Source organism: Pleurodeles waltl, chromosome 3_1, assembly GCF_031143425.1.
Source record: "Pleurodeles waltl isolate 20211129_DDA chromosome 3_1, aPleWal1.hap1.20221129, whole genome shotgun sequence".
In the NCBI taxonomy this organism is placed as follows: Eukaryota; Metazoa; Chordata; class Amphibia; order Caudata; family Salamandridae; genus Pleurodeles; species Pleurodeles waltl.
Genome location: NC_090440.1, coordinates 1,441,303,029 through 1,441,322,784, shown reverse-complemented (window position 1 = coordinate 1,441,322,784; position 19,756 = coordinate 1,441,303,029). Strand labels below are relative to the sequence as shown.

The 19,756-nt window shown below is 41.0% G+C and overlaps 1 protein-coding gene across 1 annotated transcript in view; it reads left to right on the top strand.

Moving 5' to 3' along the window:
- The window catches only part of PPP2R1B (protein phosphatase 2 scaffold subunit Abeta), a 132,720-nt gene that overhangs the window by 14,824 nt on the left and 98,140 nt on the right, over positions 1–19,756 (top strand). Inside the window, exons 2-7 of the mRNA XM_069225003.1 lie at positions 10,666–10,756; positions 12,448–12,548; positions 16,249–16,481; positions 16,819–16,966; positions 18,713–18,868; positions 19,022–19,136. Coding sequence (XP_069081104.1) covers positions 10,666–10,756; positions 12,448–12,548; positions 16,249–16,481; positions 16,819–16,966; positions 18,713–18,868; positions 19,022–19,136 — 844 coding nt within the window. The remainder of the gene's footprint in view (positions 1–10,665; positions 10,757–12,447; positions 12,549–16,248; positions 16,482–16,818; positions 16,967–18,712; positions 18,869–19,021; positions 19,137–19,756) is intronic.

Here is a 19,756-nt window from a genome sequence, read left to right as displayed (position 1 = left end):
CCATCACGTACCCTAGTGTACAATGTGGACGCGGCAGATGCCGCGGTTGAAGCTCACCTTCTGGAAAGGACGGCCCACCCTGGCTCTTGGGCTTAGCAGGGATGGGGCGGGGCGGGGCTGTGCGCTCAGAGATCCCATGGCGGAGGGGATCTGGAATCCTTCCTGGAGGTGAGCTGATGATGTGCTGGAGCGTGGTCTGTGTCTGACTGGGACGCGCGGTTTCTGTCTTCCTCTGCTGGAGACAGAGTGGAGGGTTTCTCCCTTTGTGGAGCACCTGTGGGCTCCGCCCGCTGGGCCACGCCCCGTCCACCCTCGAGGTAGGTGGGGGAGTTCCCGCCTTTTTACCAGGATGATGGATGGACGACTAAGTGTTTTTTACCCATGATTCTAATTATGTATTGTATGTGCAGATGTGTGTGTATAGTCGTGTGTGTGTATAAATATATATATATATATATATATATATATATATATATATATATATATATATATATATATATATGTGTATATATGTTGTTTCTGTGCCTGGCATGTTTCTATGAATTTCTGCTCTCTTTTTATCACACTTATCTACTCATCGCTCTTATGTCATGTCTCTATCAAACTATCCTTCATTCTCACTCGGACTCATCCCAAATCCCTTCGACCACTTTCATCTCCTAAATATCTCTGCCTAAGCTCATCCCTCCACCCCCACATCTAACTCACCAAACCTCACTCTACCTCTGTGACCTCCCACACAACCCTACTAAATTCTCCTGCATTCATCTCACCCTGCTACTATGCTCTCCCTAACCCTTCCACATCCTCTTTCCCCTCCGCCCCCCTTTTATTCATCTCAAGCCTTTGGATTGAGTAAATGAAGGATAAACTCACAATTAACACTTCTGGATTTCTTTCCTCCTCCACCCCTCCATTACTCCAGTCAATCTAACTAACAAACTCTCATATCCGCAACTCAAATTAACTCATAATAATACTAAAACTGTACTCCTTATTAAATTATACTAATCCATCACTAATTCTTGTTGGGTACCGGAGTAGCGTGCTACTCATCGAAAAGCGCTTCGACGCCTCGTCAGGGGTAGTAAGCGCTATATAAATACGATTAAAATTACAATTTTTGCCCTCCCTGACCTAAACACACCCCTAAATTCTGTATTTAGGGGCTCCCCTGAACCTAGGAACTCAGATTCCTGCAGCCTAAGAAGAAGAGGACTGCTGAGCTGAAAAACCCTGCAGAGAAGACGGAGAGAACCAACTGCTTTGGCCCCAGCCCTACCGGCCTGTCTCTCCCCCCCCCCCCCCCCCCTTCGGAAGAAAACTGCTCCAGCGACGCTTTCCCCAGGACCAGCGACCTCTGAATCCTCAGAGGACTGCCCTGCTCTAAAAGGACCAAGAAACTCCCGAGAACAGCGGCCTTGTTCAACAAAGACTGCAACTTTGTTTCCAGAGGAGCAACTTTAAAGACCCCTGCAATTCCCGCCAGAAGCGTGAGACTTGCAACACTGCACCCGGCGACCCCGACTCGACTGGTGAAGAAACAACGCTACAGGGAGGACCCCCCCGGCGACTCCAAGACTGTGAGTAACCAAAGTCGTCCCCCCCCCCCCCCCGAGCCCCCACAGCGACGCCTGCAGAGGGAATCCCAAGGCTCCCCCTGACCGCGACTGTCTGACTCCCAGATCCCGACGCCTGGAAAAGACCCTGCACCTGCAGCTCCCTGGACCTGAAGGATCGGAACTCCAGTGCAGGAGTGACCCCCCAGGAGGCCCTCTCCCTTGCCCAGGTGGTGGCTACCCTGAGGAGCCCCCCCCCCCCCCCCCCCCCCCTTGCCTGCCTGCATCGCTGAAGAGACCCCTTGGTCTCCCATTGATTCCTATTACAAATCCGACGCTTGTTTGCACACTGCGCCCGGCCGCCCCCGCGCTGCTGAGGGTGTACTTTCTATGCTAACTTGTGTCCCCCCTGGTGCCCTACAAAACCCCCCTGGTCTGCCCTCCGAAGACACAGGTACTTACCTGCTGGCAGACTGGAACCGGGGCACCCCCTTCTCCATTGAAGCCTATGCGCTTTGGGCACCACTTTGAACTCTGCACCTGACCGGCCCTGAGCTGCTGGTGTGGTAACTTTGGGGTTGCTCTGAACCCCCAACGGTGGGCTACCTTGGACCCAAACTTGAACCCCGTAGGTGGTTTACTTACCTGCAAGAACTAACAATTACTTACCTCCCCTAGGAACTGTGAAAATTGCACTAAGCGTCTAGTTTTAAAATAGCTATATGTGTTTTATTTGAAAAGTATATATGCTATTGTGATTATTCAAAGTTCCTAGAGTACTTACCTGCAATACCTTTCATGCAAAGTATTACATGTAGAATTTGAACCTGTGGTTCTTAAAATAAACTAAGAAAATATATTTTTCTATACAAAAACCTATTGGCCTGGATTTGTCTCTGAGTGTGTGTTCCTCATTTATTGCCTGTGTGTATGTACAACAAATGCTTAACACTACTCCTTTGATAAGCCTACTGCTCGACCACACTACCACAAAATAGAGCATTAGTATTATCTCTTTTTGCCACTACCTTACCTCTAAGGGGAACCCTTGGACTCTGTGCATACTATTCCTTACTTTGAAATAGTGCATACAGAGCCAACTTCCTACATCAGTGATAATAGTCCTCTGTTTAATACTAGAAATGTGGTTGTTTTTTTACCTAGTAATGAAAGTGCTGCTACAGAGATACCGGTGTATCACCCTGTAGGCAGTGGCACAGTAGAACATTTAAATAGTGTTGTCATAGGTTTTGATTTGGGGGGGGTGGGGTGTTGGGGGGTGGGGGGGAAAGTGTTGAACAGTATGACTTGGGCTTACTGGATTACTGCAACCTTAACAGGATCTAGATCATTCAAGATTTTGAAAGGAAGAGAACAGTTTTTATAAAGGACAGTACAGCATGTGTGTCCAGGAAGTTGTACAGGAAATGGTCTTCTATAGTTGTGGGTGCAAACTTAAGAAGAGCGCAGGAGGTGTACAAGGGTTCCTATGACAGGAACCATGTAGTGAAGTTGGAACAAGGTGAGTGGGTGAGAGTCAAATTGGGGATTATCACTAAAAAGGGAAGTAACCAGTTTGCTGAACCCTGGTAAGTCAGATGTTCAGCCTTAAGTGATGGGAAAATGTGGCATTTTGTCTGACTGGTAAGTTGCAGAATTTAGCATGGAAATAAGACAGGGAAGATTATTCCTTTAGCATCAAACACCGAATGTGTGGTTGTGGGAGGAGAATGAGCATAGTTGTGCGTGAGGATATAATGCACAAGACAGCAATTTAGTTCAGTTTAAGTGTCGAATGATCAACAAATAAGGTCCGACAATAGAGTTGGGGTAGACACAGAACCTGTAGGGAATTCAGAGGTGGCTCCCAGTGGGAATGGTTAGCGTGAACCTTCCAATCCAATATGTTGAGGACGTTTGATTTACCAATCCTCAAATACAGGCCATCTATATTTACTGCTAAATATAAAGACTTTGTGGTTGGTTGGTTAGTGCTGTGATACATGTATATTATTGTGCTTACAGCTCACTAGATGTGAGCATGTTATGCATTACTCTTAGTTTAAGTCCGCTTAGGATTTTATTTAGATGCTGTTTAAGTTAAGACTTATTTATATAATGCTATTTCTGTGTATTGACATATACACTATGGTGTTGGGTTGTATTTATGTTTAATGGAGAAGATGTGTGGCATCTGGATTGGCTGTTTGCCAGGGGACAGTTGGGTTCTGGAATGTTGTGGATGTTTATAAAGAGGTCTGGCAGTTTGTGATTGCAGAGGAACTAGATAGATGTACTGCTCCTTGCTGTCTAATAGACTGCTTAACTCTACCTCGATTGTGGGCGCCTCTCTACACACGCTAAAGAGGTGTGTGCATCACCATATGACTTTACAGTACAGTTGAGGTTGACATTGATCGTAAATTCTCGACAACAGAAGATGGGGAGTCTGCATGCGTCCCAATGTGAAATGGCTGTGTGTTGCAACAGACAGCTTATGTTGTAGTGAGGGCTGTCAACTTGAGTCACTGTAGACTCAAACCTGAAATATGTGTTTTCATCACTCAGTGCGTAGGCTTTGCACCTTTTGACGGGTGAAAAGAAAGATAAGCTCCATCTTTTGAGCTTCCAGGCCCTGTGTTACTGCCAGTGATGAGTACATGGGTTCTTCGTCGGGATGACCTCTGGTGATTCGGAAACATTTTGCCATCAATTTGCAGTAAGTCAGAAGGCTGGAGTTTTGAAAGGCGTTTATTCAACACCATAAATTCAGAGAACGTTAGGCAACATTCAGAGGCCACTGCTTCATCCACCCTCAACCACTCTCTTCTCCCCGTTCAGCCTTCAAACAACTTTCTATTCAGCATCACTATTATGAAAAAATAGAACACTATAGTAGTGTTCAGCACTTTGCTTCTGTTCCTCATAACCTTTCATGGATCAATGATATAGGTTGATTTGCAGGGCCAATACAGAAGAAACCTGTTGTGGTAGTTGTGTTTTATGTTAATTGTGTTTATTTAGCTCAACATATGCAATGTTTCTTGGTGCCGTTGGGGGAAAAAACATCTAACTCAGCAGTCTCTTGAAAAATGAAGACTAGAAGGACACCAGCAATAAAATAGGCAGGCTCTTGTAAACCTGTGGTTCAAAAATTGTTTTAGTGACCACTCTCCTTCACTCTTCCTATAAATGCTGTCTCCAAGCATGTCGTGCTCTTTCACCTATGACAAGCTTGTAGAATACTTCCTTCTGCTATTCCTCCCAAAATAGTCCCGGCTGTTGTAGTGGTGAGTGGTGACAATTTAGCTGGACTATTGTAATATCAATTGCGGTGCAGCCAATTCACCCCCCCCCCCCCTCTCCCCCCCCCCCCCCCCCCCCCAAAACCCTGAAGAATCCCAAACCACATAATACCACCCTTACTCAAATAGAGATTTAGTGTTCATTTTGTTCCCACTGCCAAAACTGTATACTCTCTTGTCAAAGAAAAATCATAGCATCAAACTTACTGTGACTGCACCTTAAGGCAGTGCATGGCTGCACATTAAATTTCTCACCAGATATAATGCCTTATTCCGGAAGGCCCGAAGGTACGCCAATTATAACGTTCATACCTCCTACTCGTACAGGGGGAAAACTCCTTGGTAGGTAGCTATTGAACAGCTTACATGCACTTTGGGGAGTAAACTTCTGAAGACCCGCTTCTTCCCCTTAGGTTGCAGCTAAGGTCTTAGCATGGTCCCAGACATTTTGATGCTTTACCAGAGGCACTGTTGTTCCATGATGGGATGAATGCAGGATAGAACGCTTGCCCAAACTATAGCTGGTACATACACTTTTTTTTTTTTTTTTTTTTTTTTTCAAACTAAGGCATCCTCTGTCCATTCACAGTGGCCTCTTGGGAGTATCATAGTTGAGGTGCCTCACAGTTGCATGTCATGCCACAAACAAAACTAAATCTAAACGCACATACTGCTATTTTTAATCAGTGACTGAGAGACTAAGCCACATGCCAAGGTGGAACAAGCATTTGCAATGGAATGGGTCTTGCGTTTGCTTGAGTTAGGAATTTACAACATTAACAGCTCTAACTGGACTTTTCTTGCCACTTAAATTGAAAATGAAAAGTAAAACAGTTGAAATGAGAGAGCCTAATCAAAGCACTAAGGCCACCATGAGCCCGAAGGAGATGCACAAACGGAAAAATACATTCACTCAGTCAAACATATCGGCAACCGTGCAATTATCCATGTAACCGGGTCGATGGCCAAGGCGGTAACAAAACTGCCCCAAGGAGGGACACATGTAAAGCATTTACCAATGATAAAGGATTTTTGAAAGGCAAGCCCACGAATGAGTGATAGTGATGGATGTGTAGTGGGTGTTGTTAAAAGCCCAGAGATGGATTACAACAGGTCAGAGAGCTTGCACGCTTGGTCTTTAAATGATGGGCAAAATTGGATGCAATATATATTTGAGCACCATATTTGGAGAAATTGTTTTGCTTTCCATTGTGCATTAATGCTACCAAAACTTAGGCCACAGTTAGTTTACCTAGGGCTCATGTGAAGTGGATTTTTTATTTTTTAAATGGGCAACAGTCTAAATTTAGAGGTGAAAGAAAGTAGGCTTGCAACTGGCTTCCATGCAAACTGGACAGTGATGAAAAGGATATTGGATTTTTGGCAATCTTTCACTAACTCAACTTCAACTTTCCCTTCAGACAACAAGTCTGGGATATTGAGCACTAAGAGCGGACCGTGAAGTGACGAGAAGTGATCCTTCAAAGTTGTACTTTTCTGAGTGTTTAGTAGTAGCAATGATTGTCAAACGATGAAATACTGGTGCTGGAATTGTTTCTACTGGATCACATCAGTGTGATGTACAGTATCTACAAAGAGTAAACTGTCCTAGATTGCCAGATTCATATCTTTTCTCACCTCTGACAGAAGATTTTCTTCATGCGTTTGTCAGGTCTTGGCCATTGCCCGAAGTTCAAGGGCACTGAATGTTTCTAACTATGCATTGCTTAAACATGATATCTGTGCAGGTGTGGCACTGTACAGATATTTGTTGATTGCGTAAACAATTTTTCATTTTCTAAATATCATTGAAATGTTTACAAATCCTATTTTGGGCAGTACAGCTTACATTTTTAGCCAGTATATTGGTGTAATTCAAATAAGCAGCTTAGACTTTATGAATGGAAATGTCAAGACATTGCATTTTAAAGGATACTTGGATATGTTAACGATGATCATCTCACCAAACCATAGAAAGAAATGATTACAGAAAAATGCTAACTTAGAAGTGGGTGGTTAAATTAAAGATTGAAAAAATAATGATGGGGGAAGCATAATCTGAACTTGGGGGGGCTGTTGTCTAAATACCCCCAGCAAAGGGGCATTTAGGAGTTGTAGTATGAATTGTGTGAGTGGAAAGGTTTACAAATAGTTTTTAACTACAAAATGCTTCAGTGTTTATGTGAAGTAGTGTCATCCACTGTAAGTTATGCCATGGTTGGGTATGACGAGTAAGGGGCCCTGATTCAGAAAGGGTCTGCTCTTTGAAGGCTAAGCCCCACTAGCCCCTTTCGCTCCACAAAACATGGGATAGCCAGTAGCTAGTCTACTGCAGTTTATTGGTCAGGCTACAGAAATGGGGGGGGGGGTGAACATGCATGCAACAAAACCTAGCTTCATTGAGTGGCCCATGTGCTTCCGAGGCCCTGCACTACAAGACCACCTTATACAAGGTCCCCAGCAGTAGAAGGGCACTCTTCAGTCATTCTGTGTATACACGTAACCCCATGCCTTATCCACCACTCAAACTCTTATAAAGACTGGATTTTATGGCACACCAACAGTACAACCTAACCAAACATTGCCATGGTGATTCTGACCGTTTACCCAAAAGGAGCCCCTCTAATTGCATCTCTGTTGGTGATGGGACGTCACCACTGTTACTGCCCCTAGGATTCTGGTAGACTTTGTTTTCTTGGCACTGCCAAAGTCTCCAGTCTCTTTTCCTTCTTGCATCCTTTTGCTGGAGTGCTGGTGGAACAATTAGCAAGGTGGTCAATAAGGTTTAGTCTGTGTTCAGCTATGCTAAGCTTTCTCGACATTGCAACTAATCGCTGCTGTTACTGCACTTGCGCTACTCTTAGTGCAGTAGCTTAACATGACTTAACAACTCAAGAGCAGTGCGGTTTACAGGCTGAAGACTATAACATTTCCCTTGTAGCAACAGCCTCTAAGACAGTTTACATATATGGTCTTGTGTCTGAGTAAGTCATCAGTTGACTCCAGATGACCATGATCTAATTATGGAGCTAGGTGGAATGCCTACTATTCAAAAAAACTAATTGCATAGAGTCACCAGATAATTTGTATTGTTATCCCAGTCATGCTTGTAGTTTCTGTGAGCGAGATAGCACTGAATTATAACTCCTCAAATCATTGGTCATCTCTTACAGCGACAAATGCCATGCAATTCTCTTTGAGGCAATCGAAGGCAGTGTCTGAATGCCTCTACTTAACATGGTCAATGCAACCCTTAATTGCAATTCCTTTCTGGATGCTCTCAGGTCCAGACAGATAATGCAACACCCAGGGACAGCCTGGATTGAACCCAAGGGTCCTCACAGATGACTGTCCAATCATTAATTTCCCATTCTTTTGAAAACTCCTTGAAAAGCCTGTCACATTTAAATGCTAATATGAGATCGGACTGAATCTTGGGACATCTATTGCATGATGATAGATGTCAGAACTGCAGTAACTTTGGTTGCCTGCACACATTGTGTTTTTTAAAGTAATGTAAACCCTGCAACGTCCAGGTGTCCAAAGACCATGACCTCAGTGATGCATACTCAACCAAGTATTTGTCCAACAATAAGCAATTTTTTCTTTGACCAAACTTTAATTTCCCTTTCATGTACTGTAAAACAGAAGTATGTTACTGTTTCTGTAAAGAGAGTAAAGTGTTTCAATTGTAGTGCAAGTATTTGGAAAAAAACCTTGATCTTTTCCATGCTGGCAACCTGTTCTGCTTTGCTTCAAACTAAATGGGAACAAAGCTGAAGAATGCAGCACTTAGTCTGAGTAATGAATTTATTAAGGCACTTCCCAGGTCTCAAATATATGAAAATAACATGCGCACTTAATTTGAATGCAGCAACACGTGCTGCTGCTAAAACAATTGCAGCAGTTGGATAATAATAAAGAGGGAAAATGCAATATATCAACCATTCAGGTACATGCAGTGAATAAGTATATTTATGCATGCCCACAATGAAGCTAGATTATTAAGAATTAAAAATGCATCACAATGGGGATTGAATCCAACATCATCCATGTCTGCCAACGTCAAGCGATGAAGCCCGGAATAGCTGAGACGGCAGGCATTTCAGACTGATTTTCTTGAGTAATGCGTCCCCCCTCAGGAATGAGTTCCTTTTACCTATGCGCCAAGCTTCCCCACCTCATATACTTTAAGCAAAACTTAAGAGGTTGGTACCAGTAATCCCCCTCCCTGTGAGTAAATTGTGAAGCACTAGCTGTATTGGGTCAGTGTTTAAAAAAAAAAAAAAAAAAAAAAAAAAAAAAAAAAGATTGGACATATCCCAAGGTGTATTTCCAACACCGAGCTGTACCCTTCTCTGCCATAAACATTCTCATCCTTATACACCCTTATCAATGTTGCATCCTTCATGTTGTGTTCCCGTTCCTGTTGAGAAAGTGAAAACACGTTAACAAGCTCTGCATGGAAAAATACCTGTGCCACCAATGTGACTGCATTTGAAGCTAAGCATAAAATGGAGTCCGTGGTCAAAATGGAATCTGTGGTTAAATACAGATAGCCTTACACAACCTAAACTGAGTTGGCTTATAACCGTATCATCTCAGCAAGATGGCATGTTGTGTGATTCATTCGTGTGTTTTTTTTAACCTAATTTTTCCTCTTTATCGAATGATTTGGGATTTTCTCCTGATTCTTACTTTGCAAAGTGAATTTCCAGTCAAATTAATTGGTTTACCTTTTTGGTGTAAAATACAAAATGATTAATGAAAATACAGAATGGTGCCAAACTGATTAACAGGTAGTTGCTGATACAGGCTTTAAAAGTCAGCTTTACTGTGAGGTGAAGATGGTTGAAATTTCTGCCAGTTGCTGAAAAGGTGACTGCAGGCCAATACATTGTCCTGGTTGATCTTTGCAGTCACTGTGCAGCTCATTACTTGGAGCAGTTGGTGGAGCTTACATATTTGTGGGCGGTAGAGATGGTGGGTACACTGAGAGGTAACGCTCATAAGATATCCCCTTATTGAGTTGGTAAATTATCTCAGAAATTAAGTAATTTGAAACGCTTGAACTCGCATGTACCATAACTGTTTCAATTCCAAAATCTTTGATGGAAAGGATAGTTGCCTTCCTTCTTTTTTTCCAAACCTGACAGTTTCCAAATTAGTTTTAATTATGAAGAACTGTTACTTTGGGCAGCATCATCATTCTTATCTTGTATGCTTCTGTGTTCTATAAACGCTTACGTCTTTGCTTTCTGTCTTGAAACCCCAGCAGGGTCGAGATGTTTAAATCTGTACTCATTTTTTGTTGTTGCTCATTTGAATGAGCAGTTATGGGCAAATCAAAACTGTTTGTATACGCTTAGCTGGATATGTAATATGTTTTCATATGCTTAGCCACACAAGTGTACCTTCCCCAATTATTTGGTAAAATGTTAGCCCTCGTCGGATGGTTTATTTAACTTATTGCGCTGTTCTGTGACCACAGTTACTTCTAACTTTTTAAAAATTGTTTTTATTTTGTTTAAAGTCAACCCGATTTGTTCCTTTTCAATTAAGGATGTGTTCCGTGTATGTTGGCATGTAACAAAATAGGTGAACTGTGACTGGCAGATGACCGAGTTCACAATGAGTGCTTACAATATTTTTTTTAAGTGACTAAAGCAATGAGTGTCCTTTTATACAGACAATCAAGAAGTTAACTGGTTTGTCACGCCCAACCATTTACCTATCCAGTTCGTATACTAATCTCTAACAGCTCTGGGGTTTTAAGTTCACTTGTTCCTTTCTTTCCACAGCTACGTCTCAACAGTATCAAGAAACTCTCAACCATTGCATTAGCATTGGGCGTTGAGCGAACTCGAACCGAACTCCTTCCTTTTCTTACTGGTACGTAAAATCTTTTTAAACCGAGGGGTACAATAGCTAATTTACTACAGTTTACCTCACTGTCCACAGGTTATCTAACTTTGTTAGCCATGAAGGTAGTCAAGACTATACTTTAAAATGAGGGGTAGTTTGAAGCATGTGTAAGGAATTTTATTGAATGATTATCTTTAAAAATAAAAAGATAAACTGGAAGGTTCATAAATCCTCTTCCCTCCCAATCTCATTATTTAAAAAAAAAAAAAAAAAAGTTCCCCTTGTTTCTTTTTACTCCTTATGAAGTAAGGTGTCAAATTATGGGTAACTACCTCATTATAGCAGATCTTTGATCTCATTTTATTATGCTAAGGCTCATAATATAGCAGGGTTTGGATTCTGACAAGGCTCGGATTTTACCACCTTTCTGCAAATTCAGAGGGTGGAATTAGGTGGCAAACTGTAGTTCCCCAGCTTGCACTTCATCTCAGTTTGTGCACACCAACAAACCTGCATGTTTAAGGGTGTTCATCAAGTACTCTCCAATCTCTTCCAAAACTGGAAAACGTTTGACATTTTCTTCTTATAAGGGCAGTAGTACAGCTATTTTTCCATGGTGTGGAAAGAGGGTGTAGGGAAACTGTTTTAGGAAGTGCTCAGCAATTTTTTATTTTTTTTGCACGAGCATATAATTCCATCTATTCTTCGTGCAAAAATAGAATTAATAAATTTGCTGGGAGTATGGCTTCCAGGCCAGGCTACCTCTCTAAAATCCTGTGAGTTCCTGTGGCACTTAAATCTTCATCCATGCATGTACATATAGTTGTGGGTGCCCTTTGTGACTTTATTTACGCAAGGGTCTGAATTTATTTTTATGTCAGCCCATCATAGTAAGGTGTGTGTGTGTGTGGTGTGTTTTTTTTTTTTTTGTTTGTTTTTTTTACTACCGGCCTGCATCAAAGAACTTCTACAAAATGGTGCATCAAAAAATGGTGTCCAAAGTGGCACAAGAGCTTAGCTAAAGATTTTTTTTTTTTTTTTTCCATGTTGCTATTTTCATGTACGTTTTGTTTAGAAAGCAAACTGACATCAGTCGTCCTTTCAGGTTTCTTTGTGTTTTTGCATTTTAACTAGTAGTATTCTGGGAACATTATGAGCAGCCTCAAGTTATTTTGCAATCGTGGGCGTGTTTTCATGCTGGAACCTCTTGTCAGTAATGCTACAATCACAGCAAAATACTTTTCCTTAAGGGTGCTCGATTTTAATAGTAAAGGTTTTGCATTAACAAATAGTATACACTAGTTTGACAATCTTTAATTAGCTGCAAACCTTTTTTGCAGGTTAGTACTGTTGTACTGCAAACTGATAGCCAAAGTGTTTGTGCTGCAGGGTGTTAAGCCTGCATGTTCAAAGGGCACAATATACATGATTTATTGTAGCCCTTAACTTTAAACAAAGTCCTGAGCATCAAGTGAGGCGAATGCCACCCCCTTTTGTTGAAAGCCAAATGCTGGAATATTCACGTTTTTAAGAGGAGAACTTTGTGATGCTTAATTTAGAACGTGGGACATAGAGTTCAACCGTAATTTCTTTACATTGAACAATTAATGTAGTTTATAAAGAGCATGATAAGCTTTAATGCATGTTCAAATTGTGCAACGTCATATAAAAGTAAATTGGTTGCAACCTGTTCAAGAGTAACTGTTTGTGCTTTGCAGATACTATTTACGATGAAGATGAGGTCTTATTGGCTCTTGCTGAACAGCTTGGGAGTTTCACAGTCCTCGTTGGAGGTCCAGAGTTTGTCCACTGCCTGCTGGTAAGAATTGCCCAGTCAAATATTTGATTTACCTTTTTGTGGGGGGAAAAAAAAAAACATATTTGACTGCTGCAGTTTGTCCTCCTGTGAAAGCTGTAGAAAAACACCACCTCAAAACCATTTTCCACGTTCGAGCTGCAGAATGTCTTGCCTTACATGTGTGAACCTCCTAGCTGGATTTTGTGCTACGGGTTACCAGTGGAAACAGTAGGGCTGGTTGTAAGCGCACACCTCACATTGAGTTCAAATCTCCTTCTGCGTCCTATCTGACAAGGAGCTCAAATTTGTTTGGAGTTTTGAGTTTGTATCCCTTTAAGGTGAAAGAGCTGCTCATAGCTGTGCTGTGTCTAGAAACAATGTAGGAAATACCCCCCCCCCCCCCCCTTTTTTTTGTTTAGCTTATTACCTACCTGACAGCATAATGTGTCTTGTTATGTGGGGTTACCAAAAACATAGTAGGTTTACAGCCTGCCCTTTGCCTAACATTGGTTGGCTTTGTCATTATGCTGGCCTATTTGATGGCTTGCCTAGTTATGCTTGTGTTTGTCCCTCTCCTGAAGCATTGCTTCTTTTACCACCTCTTTGCATGGCTCACCGTATCTTTCCACTACTCACTTTTAGGGAACTATTTTTTGTTTTTGTACTCATGAGTGCGTGTGCGGTTTTGCTTTCTGCCTCGTCTACACCTCTTGTGCTACTGCCCTGTCAAACAAATCTCAGCCTGGCTTTATTTTATCTCCCCACTGGATCATCAAAACCATTGGCAAAGTAAATGAGTCTAAAGGTTGAGGCCTATTGGTTTTGAGGAGATTAGGGCCAAACATACATGAATAGATAACTGTGCCAACTCGCTGCAAAACATTGTAAGTACCATTATCACATCATGGCTGCTTTAACAAAGTGTAATTTGCCATATAATGAGTTGTTTGAACAAAAAACAATCGTCAGGTGGGATTCATTACACCCCCAAAAATCTGCAAGCCTCTGTTAATTACTTATTGAAACTTAATTCATTCTCTCTATATATATATATATATATACACACACACATAGGCGAATCCCCCACATTGATATTAGACGCCAACCGATATTGTGCGCATATTGATCTGTATATTCAATTCATTCTCTTACATGGACTTTGTCGCATTTTGAACAAGTGACAGTGCAGATGACACAGGGCTCACATAGGTTACAAAACAAGGGAAACACGGGAAACACGGATACACATAGAATACAATCACACACTGTAAGTTTCACAAATGGTTTTCTAATTTAGTATCCATATAATGTGGAAGGCAACACCAACGTAATTATTCATGTTACGACCAAAAAGGTGAATATTGTTTCTTTCAACTCCCCCCAACAACATTTCAGTGTTCTCCACCTAAAAAAAAAAACACCCAAAAAAAACTAATGGAGCTCTCAACATTGCAGTGTTCATTTAATATCCCTTATTCCAATTATTCAGGATGTGTATTAATGTCTCACTACGTCAAGATGCACAGAGTGAAACACGCCGGCCGGTTCAGTGTATGTGGATCCATACACCATCTAAAGCCAGGAGTGGCGAAGTAAAAAAACTTCCTCACTACATGGCTACTATTTGATATAACGTTTACAACAGACGTTATTACACACGCTGATAAATTTGGAAGAAAAAACAAAAATACATGAGAATTTGCCATCTTCCAGTTACTAGGTTCCACATGTAGATTATGAAGGAGACACATTAGCCACGGTCATCTAAAAATACCAAATGTTTATAGTTGTGCTACATAAAACACCCCTCCTCCAAGGAGCGTTCACCAAGGTCAGGAAGCTAATGAACCTGCAATAGAGGAGTGGTTCCAAACTGCAAAGGAACAGTTGCAATCCTTCTAGGCCATCTCGCATTTACCTTCTTACCAGGCTAAATATACGGTCTACACTGAGTTGGGAAATAGCGACTTAGTTACCTGTTCTTTCAGTCTCATTGTTGCTGTTATGTAAAAGATGAGTTCTGCTTTTTCATTCTTATTGTTGCTGTTGTTGATCAATGATCAAAAGAAAGCAAGCCCATATCTCCCAGAATCCAAAGGACTGGTCTTTATTTTGAGGTCTCGGATCTACATTTAAATGATACCATTAACCAAAAGTTTACCATATTGTCGTATATATCTTAAATAGTCAAATGTAGGCAGATGTATATGGGCCTGCATGAGAAAATGGAAGTTGTAAGACAGCAAGCTGTTGCTGCGTTCAGCAAAATCAAGTCCTGCTGTTTTAGAATGATCACAACAGAATTTTGACTCCGTGGGAGTTGAATAGACCACTAATTTGAAGCAATGCATGGGTTACTGCTAACATGGCGTGGGTCACGAAAATATGCACTTATTGTTTTTAATAACGTCTAGTTTTTTTTTTTACTTTTTAGTTTAACCCTATCTCTAGTAGTCCTCAAATAAAGACTGCATTCTGTGATTGAGAAGTAATGTTTCCTAGACCCTGAATCTGATTTTTAATCTCCCAGGACGAAGCCTCCAACCACACTTCCCTTCTTTGCTGACCACCCTTTTCTCCACATTTATTTCTTTTCTTCTTCAGGTGTTTATGATGTTATTCCTACAAATACCTGTTGCTTGTGTGAGCAATGTTGTGGTTGATCACTTTTTAACGTTTTTTTGACACTTTCTGCTTTCATTTGGTTCTAATAACCATGTGTGACTGAAATGCTTGGTTTTCTCTCGCGTGCCTGGAAGCACCTGTAAATTTGATCTTTTTGTGCTTTTGATACTGTGAGCAGTATCATTGACTATACGTCTCTAAGCAGCAATTAGACTGAACTGGTGTTATAAACAAGTGTCTTATAAGCTACCTTCATGTACCTTAGCAGAAGTGATGCCCACCTGGAACGCCACACCTTCCTTATCATACCTTCCAATTTCTTCCCAGTGACATTTCCAACATTTCATCTACATTGTTGCGGTTTAGCTGAATTGCTCAGTAGGTTAATGGGGCCCTCGGTGAAAAAATAACAGTATAGCCCACTGCCTGTGGATATACCAGTTAAAGGCCCTGAACTAGAGTTACTGGCCCAAGACACAGGCACTGCTGATAGAATGATCTAAATTTAAAAAGGGGGAAACAATCATTTGAATGTTGGAGCAGAAAGCTTGTTCCAGCTATTATTAGCCTTGAGCCAACCAGTTGTTCTTAATGGAGCTCTCAACATTGCAGTGTTTTAAATTCAATGTAGCCTTGCCTACACCGCCAACAAATCAAATTTTAGGATGTGTCTTTATCTGTTTAAGGCCGGAGGCTGCTTGGGGTGTCATTCACTGGATGGTCCCTCTTAAGACTCCACTCATTCCTGGAGTTCTGAGCAACCTTTACATTCTTTCATTATGGGCATACATCAGTTTGGTAGTCACTCGTCGTTTATATTTTCTGGTCTTGTTGTTCTCAATGTTCGAATTATAAAATCCCCAAGAGCCTGATTTCCTTTGTGGGATATCTAGTAGCTGGACGCACTGTGATCATGTTTTGTAGCTGCTCTGCAAACAGCAGACTTCACTGGCCTTCTAGGCGACGACGTCTTGTTGATTTACCTTGTTGCGCTCGGTGAGAGGATTAGGTTTTTGTATAAACAATACACTTGTAGCCGTCCAGGCACTTTTTGATGATGAAATAATTTTACTTTTTCTCTTGTGCTTTCTTGCAGCCTCCCTTGGAGAGTTTGGCCACCGTAGAAGAAACAGTTGTTCGGGACAAGGCAGTGGACTCTTTGAGGAAAATATCCCACGAGCATGCACCTGTGGACTTGGAGGCACACTTTGTGCCACTGGTCAAGCGCCTTGCAAGTGGTGACTGGTTCACTTCACGGACCTCTGCATGTGGCCTATTTAGCGTGTGCTATCCACGTGTTTCCAGCACTGTAAAAGCAGAGATCAGGCAGTGCGTATGAAAGTGTTTTTCAGTAGTCATGAGTTTAAACCAGCAATCCAAAGCCCTTTTTTATTTTTGTATAAATACTAAAAAGCATATGGTAATGCATGCTGTGTTTTTTTTTTTTTTTTTTTTTTTTTTTTATATACTTCAACTCAATCGGATATTCAATCTTTTTTTCTACTCAGTCTCGTCATACACTGTTGCACTAACTAGACCACTTTTTCTGGGCATTGTTGTTTCCTTAGGCTCAATCTGTTTTGCTGAAACCCCTAGGTTTGGGTTAAAAAGGTAAATTAAATTTATTTGCTGCTTATCTTCTCCCCCCCAATCCCCCCCTCTACAGACACTTCCGCAGTTTGTGTTCTGATGACACCCCAATGGTGCGACGTGCTGCAGCATCGAAGCTTGGGGAGTTTGCCAAGGTTCTGGAGCTCGAATATGTAAAAAATGACATAATCCCCCTGTTTACAAATCTGGCTTCGGACGAACAGGTAAGCTTCTGTTTGAAAACTGCTTTTTAAAAGTGGCATCTCTGATCCTACACTGATCTGGTCCAGCTTAGAGACCATGTTGGTAATTCTTACTCTTTTTAGAGGATTGTGTGCCATGGTCTTCTCTGATGTATGGTTGGTTGTTTTGGACTGGTTTGAGTTGCTCTTCAATTTCAGTCCAACTTTTGTCTTTCATAGTGGTTTTCTACTGTACTTTATTTTTCTTGTTGAAGCAAACCTTTTGTGAGCAACGTGCCCACTTCACCGCCCAAACTTCTGTGTTGCAGGTAATAGTGGCTGAAGGAAAAGCATCAAAGTGGCTTTAAGCAGTAAAAGCTGTTTGTTCTCACCACATATTCATACATGCAAGGGTTATGTTTTCATAGTTAAAGTGGTGTTGGTCTTAACTGAGAGATCTTGTACAATTTTTTTTTTTTTCTTTTTTTTTTTTACTTGATAAAGGATAGCAATAGCACTGCTATCTTTGAGCATTGAGTGTAAAATCCTCACTCTTATCCACCAACCTCCCCTAGTCCTGACTTTCATATTTCAAGACTAAAATTTACGATTTCAAGGCATAGAAAAAGATGATTTGGCTGAGGCTTCCGTTTTGAGTTTTTTTGTTTTAGGTTTCTGGTGAGGCTGTACTTCAGAATAGTGTTTGTTATCTATTTAAAGGGGGGTGGAAGAGTGTCGTGATCAGTGATTATTCGCCTCTGTAAAATGGCAGTATCCAAAATTGCAATCAACTAATATGGAAACAAAGCATAGCATGCTCCAGTAAATCTTGCTGCTTTCCTGCTGCAGATGATTTCTCTGATCTCTGGGTCAGATTATTACTATAATAATTTAATGCAATTCTAATTTAGCTATAATGAGGGTTTTTTTTATTTGCCATTCTTTTTTTTAGAAAACATTTGTATTTGTTGAAAGGCATTGTTTTCAAAGGGCAACAAGCAAATTATTTTTTACATTTGACCTGATGCTCTTTCAGTGTAGTTGGCTACCATTAATTTTCAATTTGACCAAAAATATTTTCCATGAAGCTGAAGTGATCAAAATGACCAACGTTCTATAACCTTTTAGAAGCTATTCTAATGATTCTGCTGAAATCCTAATTTTTATAACTGCTTTAATTTCCTTTTAATAAATCTGTATCTTTGTGGCCGTTCTTTTGTTGCCACTCAAAACTTTTACTACTACCTTATGTGCTGTTGACTTAATTTGCACAGCTATACCATCTCTTCGTAGCTTTTCTGCAGTGCGTCCTCTGACAGAACTCTGCTCTTACTTTCCTGTTGTCCACATGGGATGAATTGCTGTTTGTAATTCTAACAGAAAGAAGGGCTTTGCATTGCATGGCACTTTACCAGAAGTGTGTTTACTTATCTTTTTGTGTGGTGCCTGTGTATTGTGTTTTTTTAAATTTTTTCTTTTATAAAGAACACTTCTTTTTATAGGGCAGAGAAGGGTCACTCGTCTGTTAGCTGTTGTCCTTTCCTGTCCTCTGTTAATTCTTTCTTTACCCTTGATTCTGCATCTTCTGCATATTGCTATGTCACTTTTTCTTATTTTGTGTTGGTCTTTGACTTTTTTTTTTTTTTTTGTGGTGGTGGTCTTCATAGATATATTGTTACCTTAATGGTGTGCCCGTTCTTAACGTCGTACATTTCTAGTGCTAAGTGGTCAGTGCAATTATCATCTTGTTTTTCTGCTTTATTTCTTACATGCTATGTTTTTCTCCAGGACTCAGTGCGTCTGCTTGCAGTAGAAGCCTGTGTTAGCATCGCACAGCTCCTTCCAGAGGAAGATTTAGAGGCCTTGGTAATGCCAACTCTCCGGCAAGCTACAGAAGACAAATCATGGCGTGTTCGGTACATGGTGGCAGATAAATTTTCTGAGGTGAGCTAGCAAGTTTAGGTCCACGTTAGGGTTAAGAAAACAGTTCTTGAGGGCCTGTTACTGTCAAAGTACTAGTCATTTAAATCTTTGAGCAAAAGAGTAGACCGTGAGTCCTACATCCTTGTTAATGTGCAATCGGATTTTATATCTCAGCTCCAGAAAGCCGTGGGGCCTGAAATAACCAAGAATGATCTCGTCCCAGCTTTTCAGAATCTTCTGAAAGACTGTGAAGCAGAGGTGCGAGCTGCTGGTGCCCACAAAGTGAAAGGTGAGTATTTTTTGTCTCCACGTTTAAATCTAGCCTGTCACCTTTTCCTAGGCAGTCTTGACTCTGAAATTGCAGAATTGTTCATTTTTTAATTTACAGGTTGACCGTTTGTTTTACAGTGGTCAAAAGTTGATTTTTCTTTTGTTTTTGGCAAGGGAGTTTCATGCTGTTCTTGTATTTGCAGTTTGATGTAATTGATCTTTTTCCGTCAGCTCCTGCTTTTGCATGATTAAGCTCCAGCCACCTCTGCTTCGGTGTTCTACTGAGCGATATGGTGATTGTCGGCCATAGATATGTTTTTACCATACATGTACAGCATTCTTGAAATCCTTTACTTTATAGGTGTAGTCTTTCTTTATAGAATTCTCCACAACCAGGAGATGTTATTTCTTTGTGTATAGGCAATAATCTGCACCAGTGCATTTATTGCTATGGCACTACATATTGATGTATTCCCCAGTTAGTCTGGCTAGGCATTGAACTTTCATGAATGGAAGTCTCTAACATTGCAGCTCCAAGGTAAATGGAGTTGACTGAAGACTAAACCCTGAACTATGTAAAACAAATGGAAACCTGTTGAACTCCTTACTAAATTCTAACCTTCTAATGCTATGTGCTTG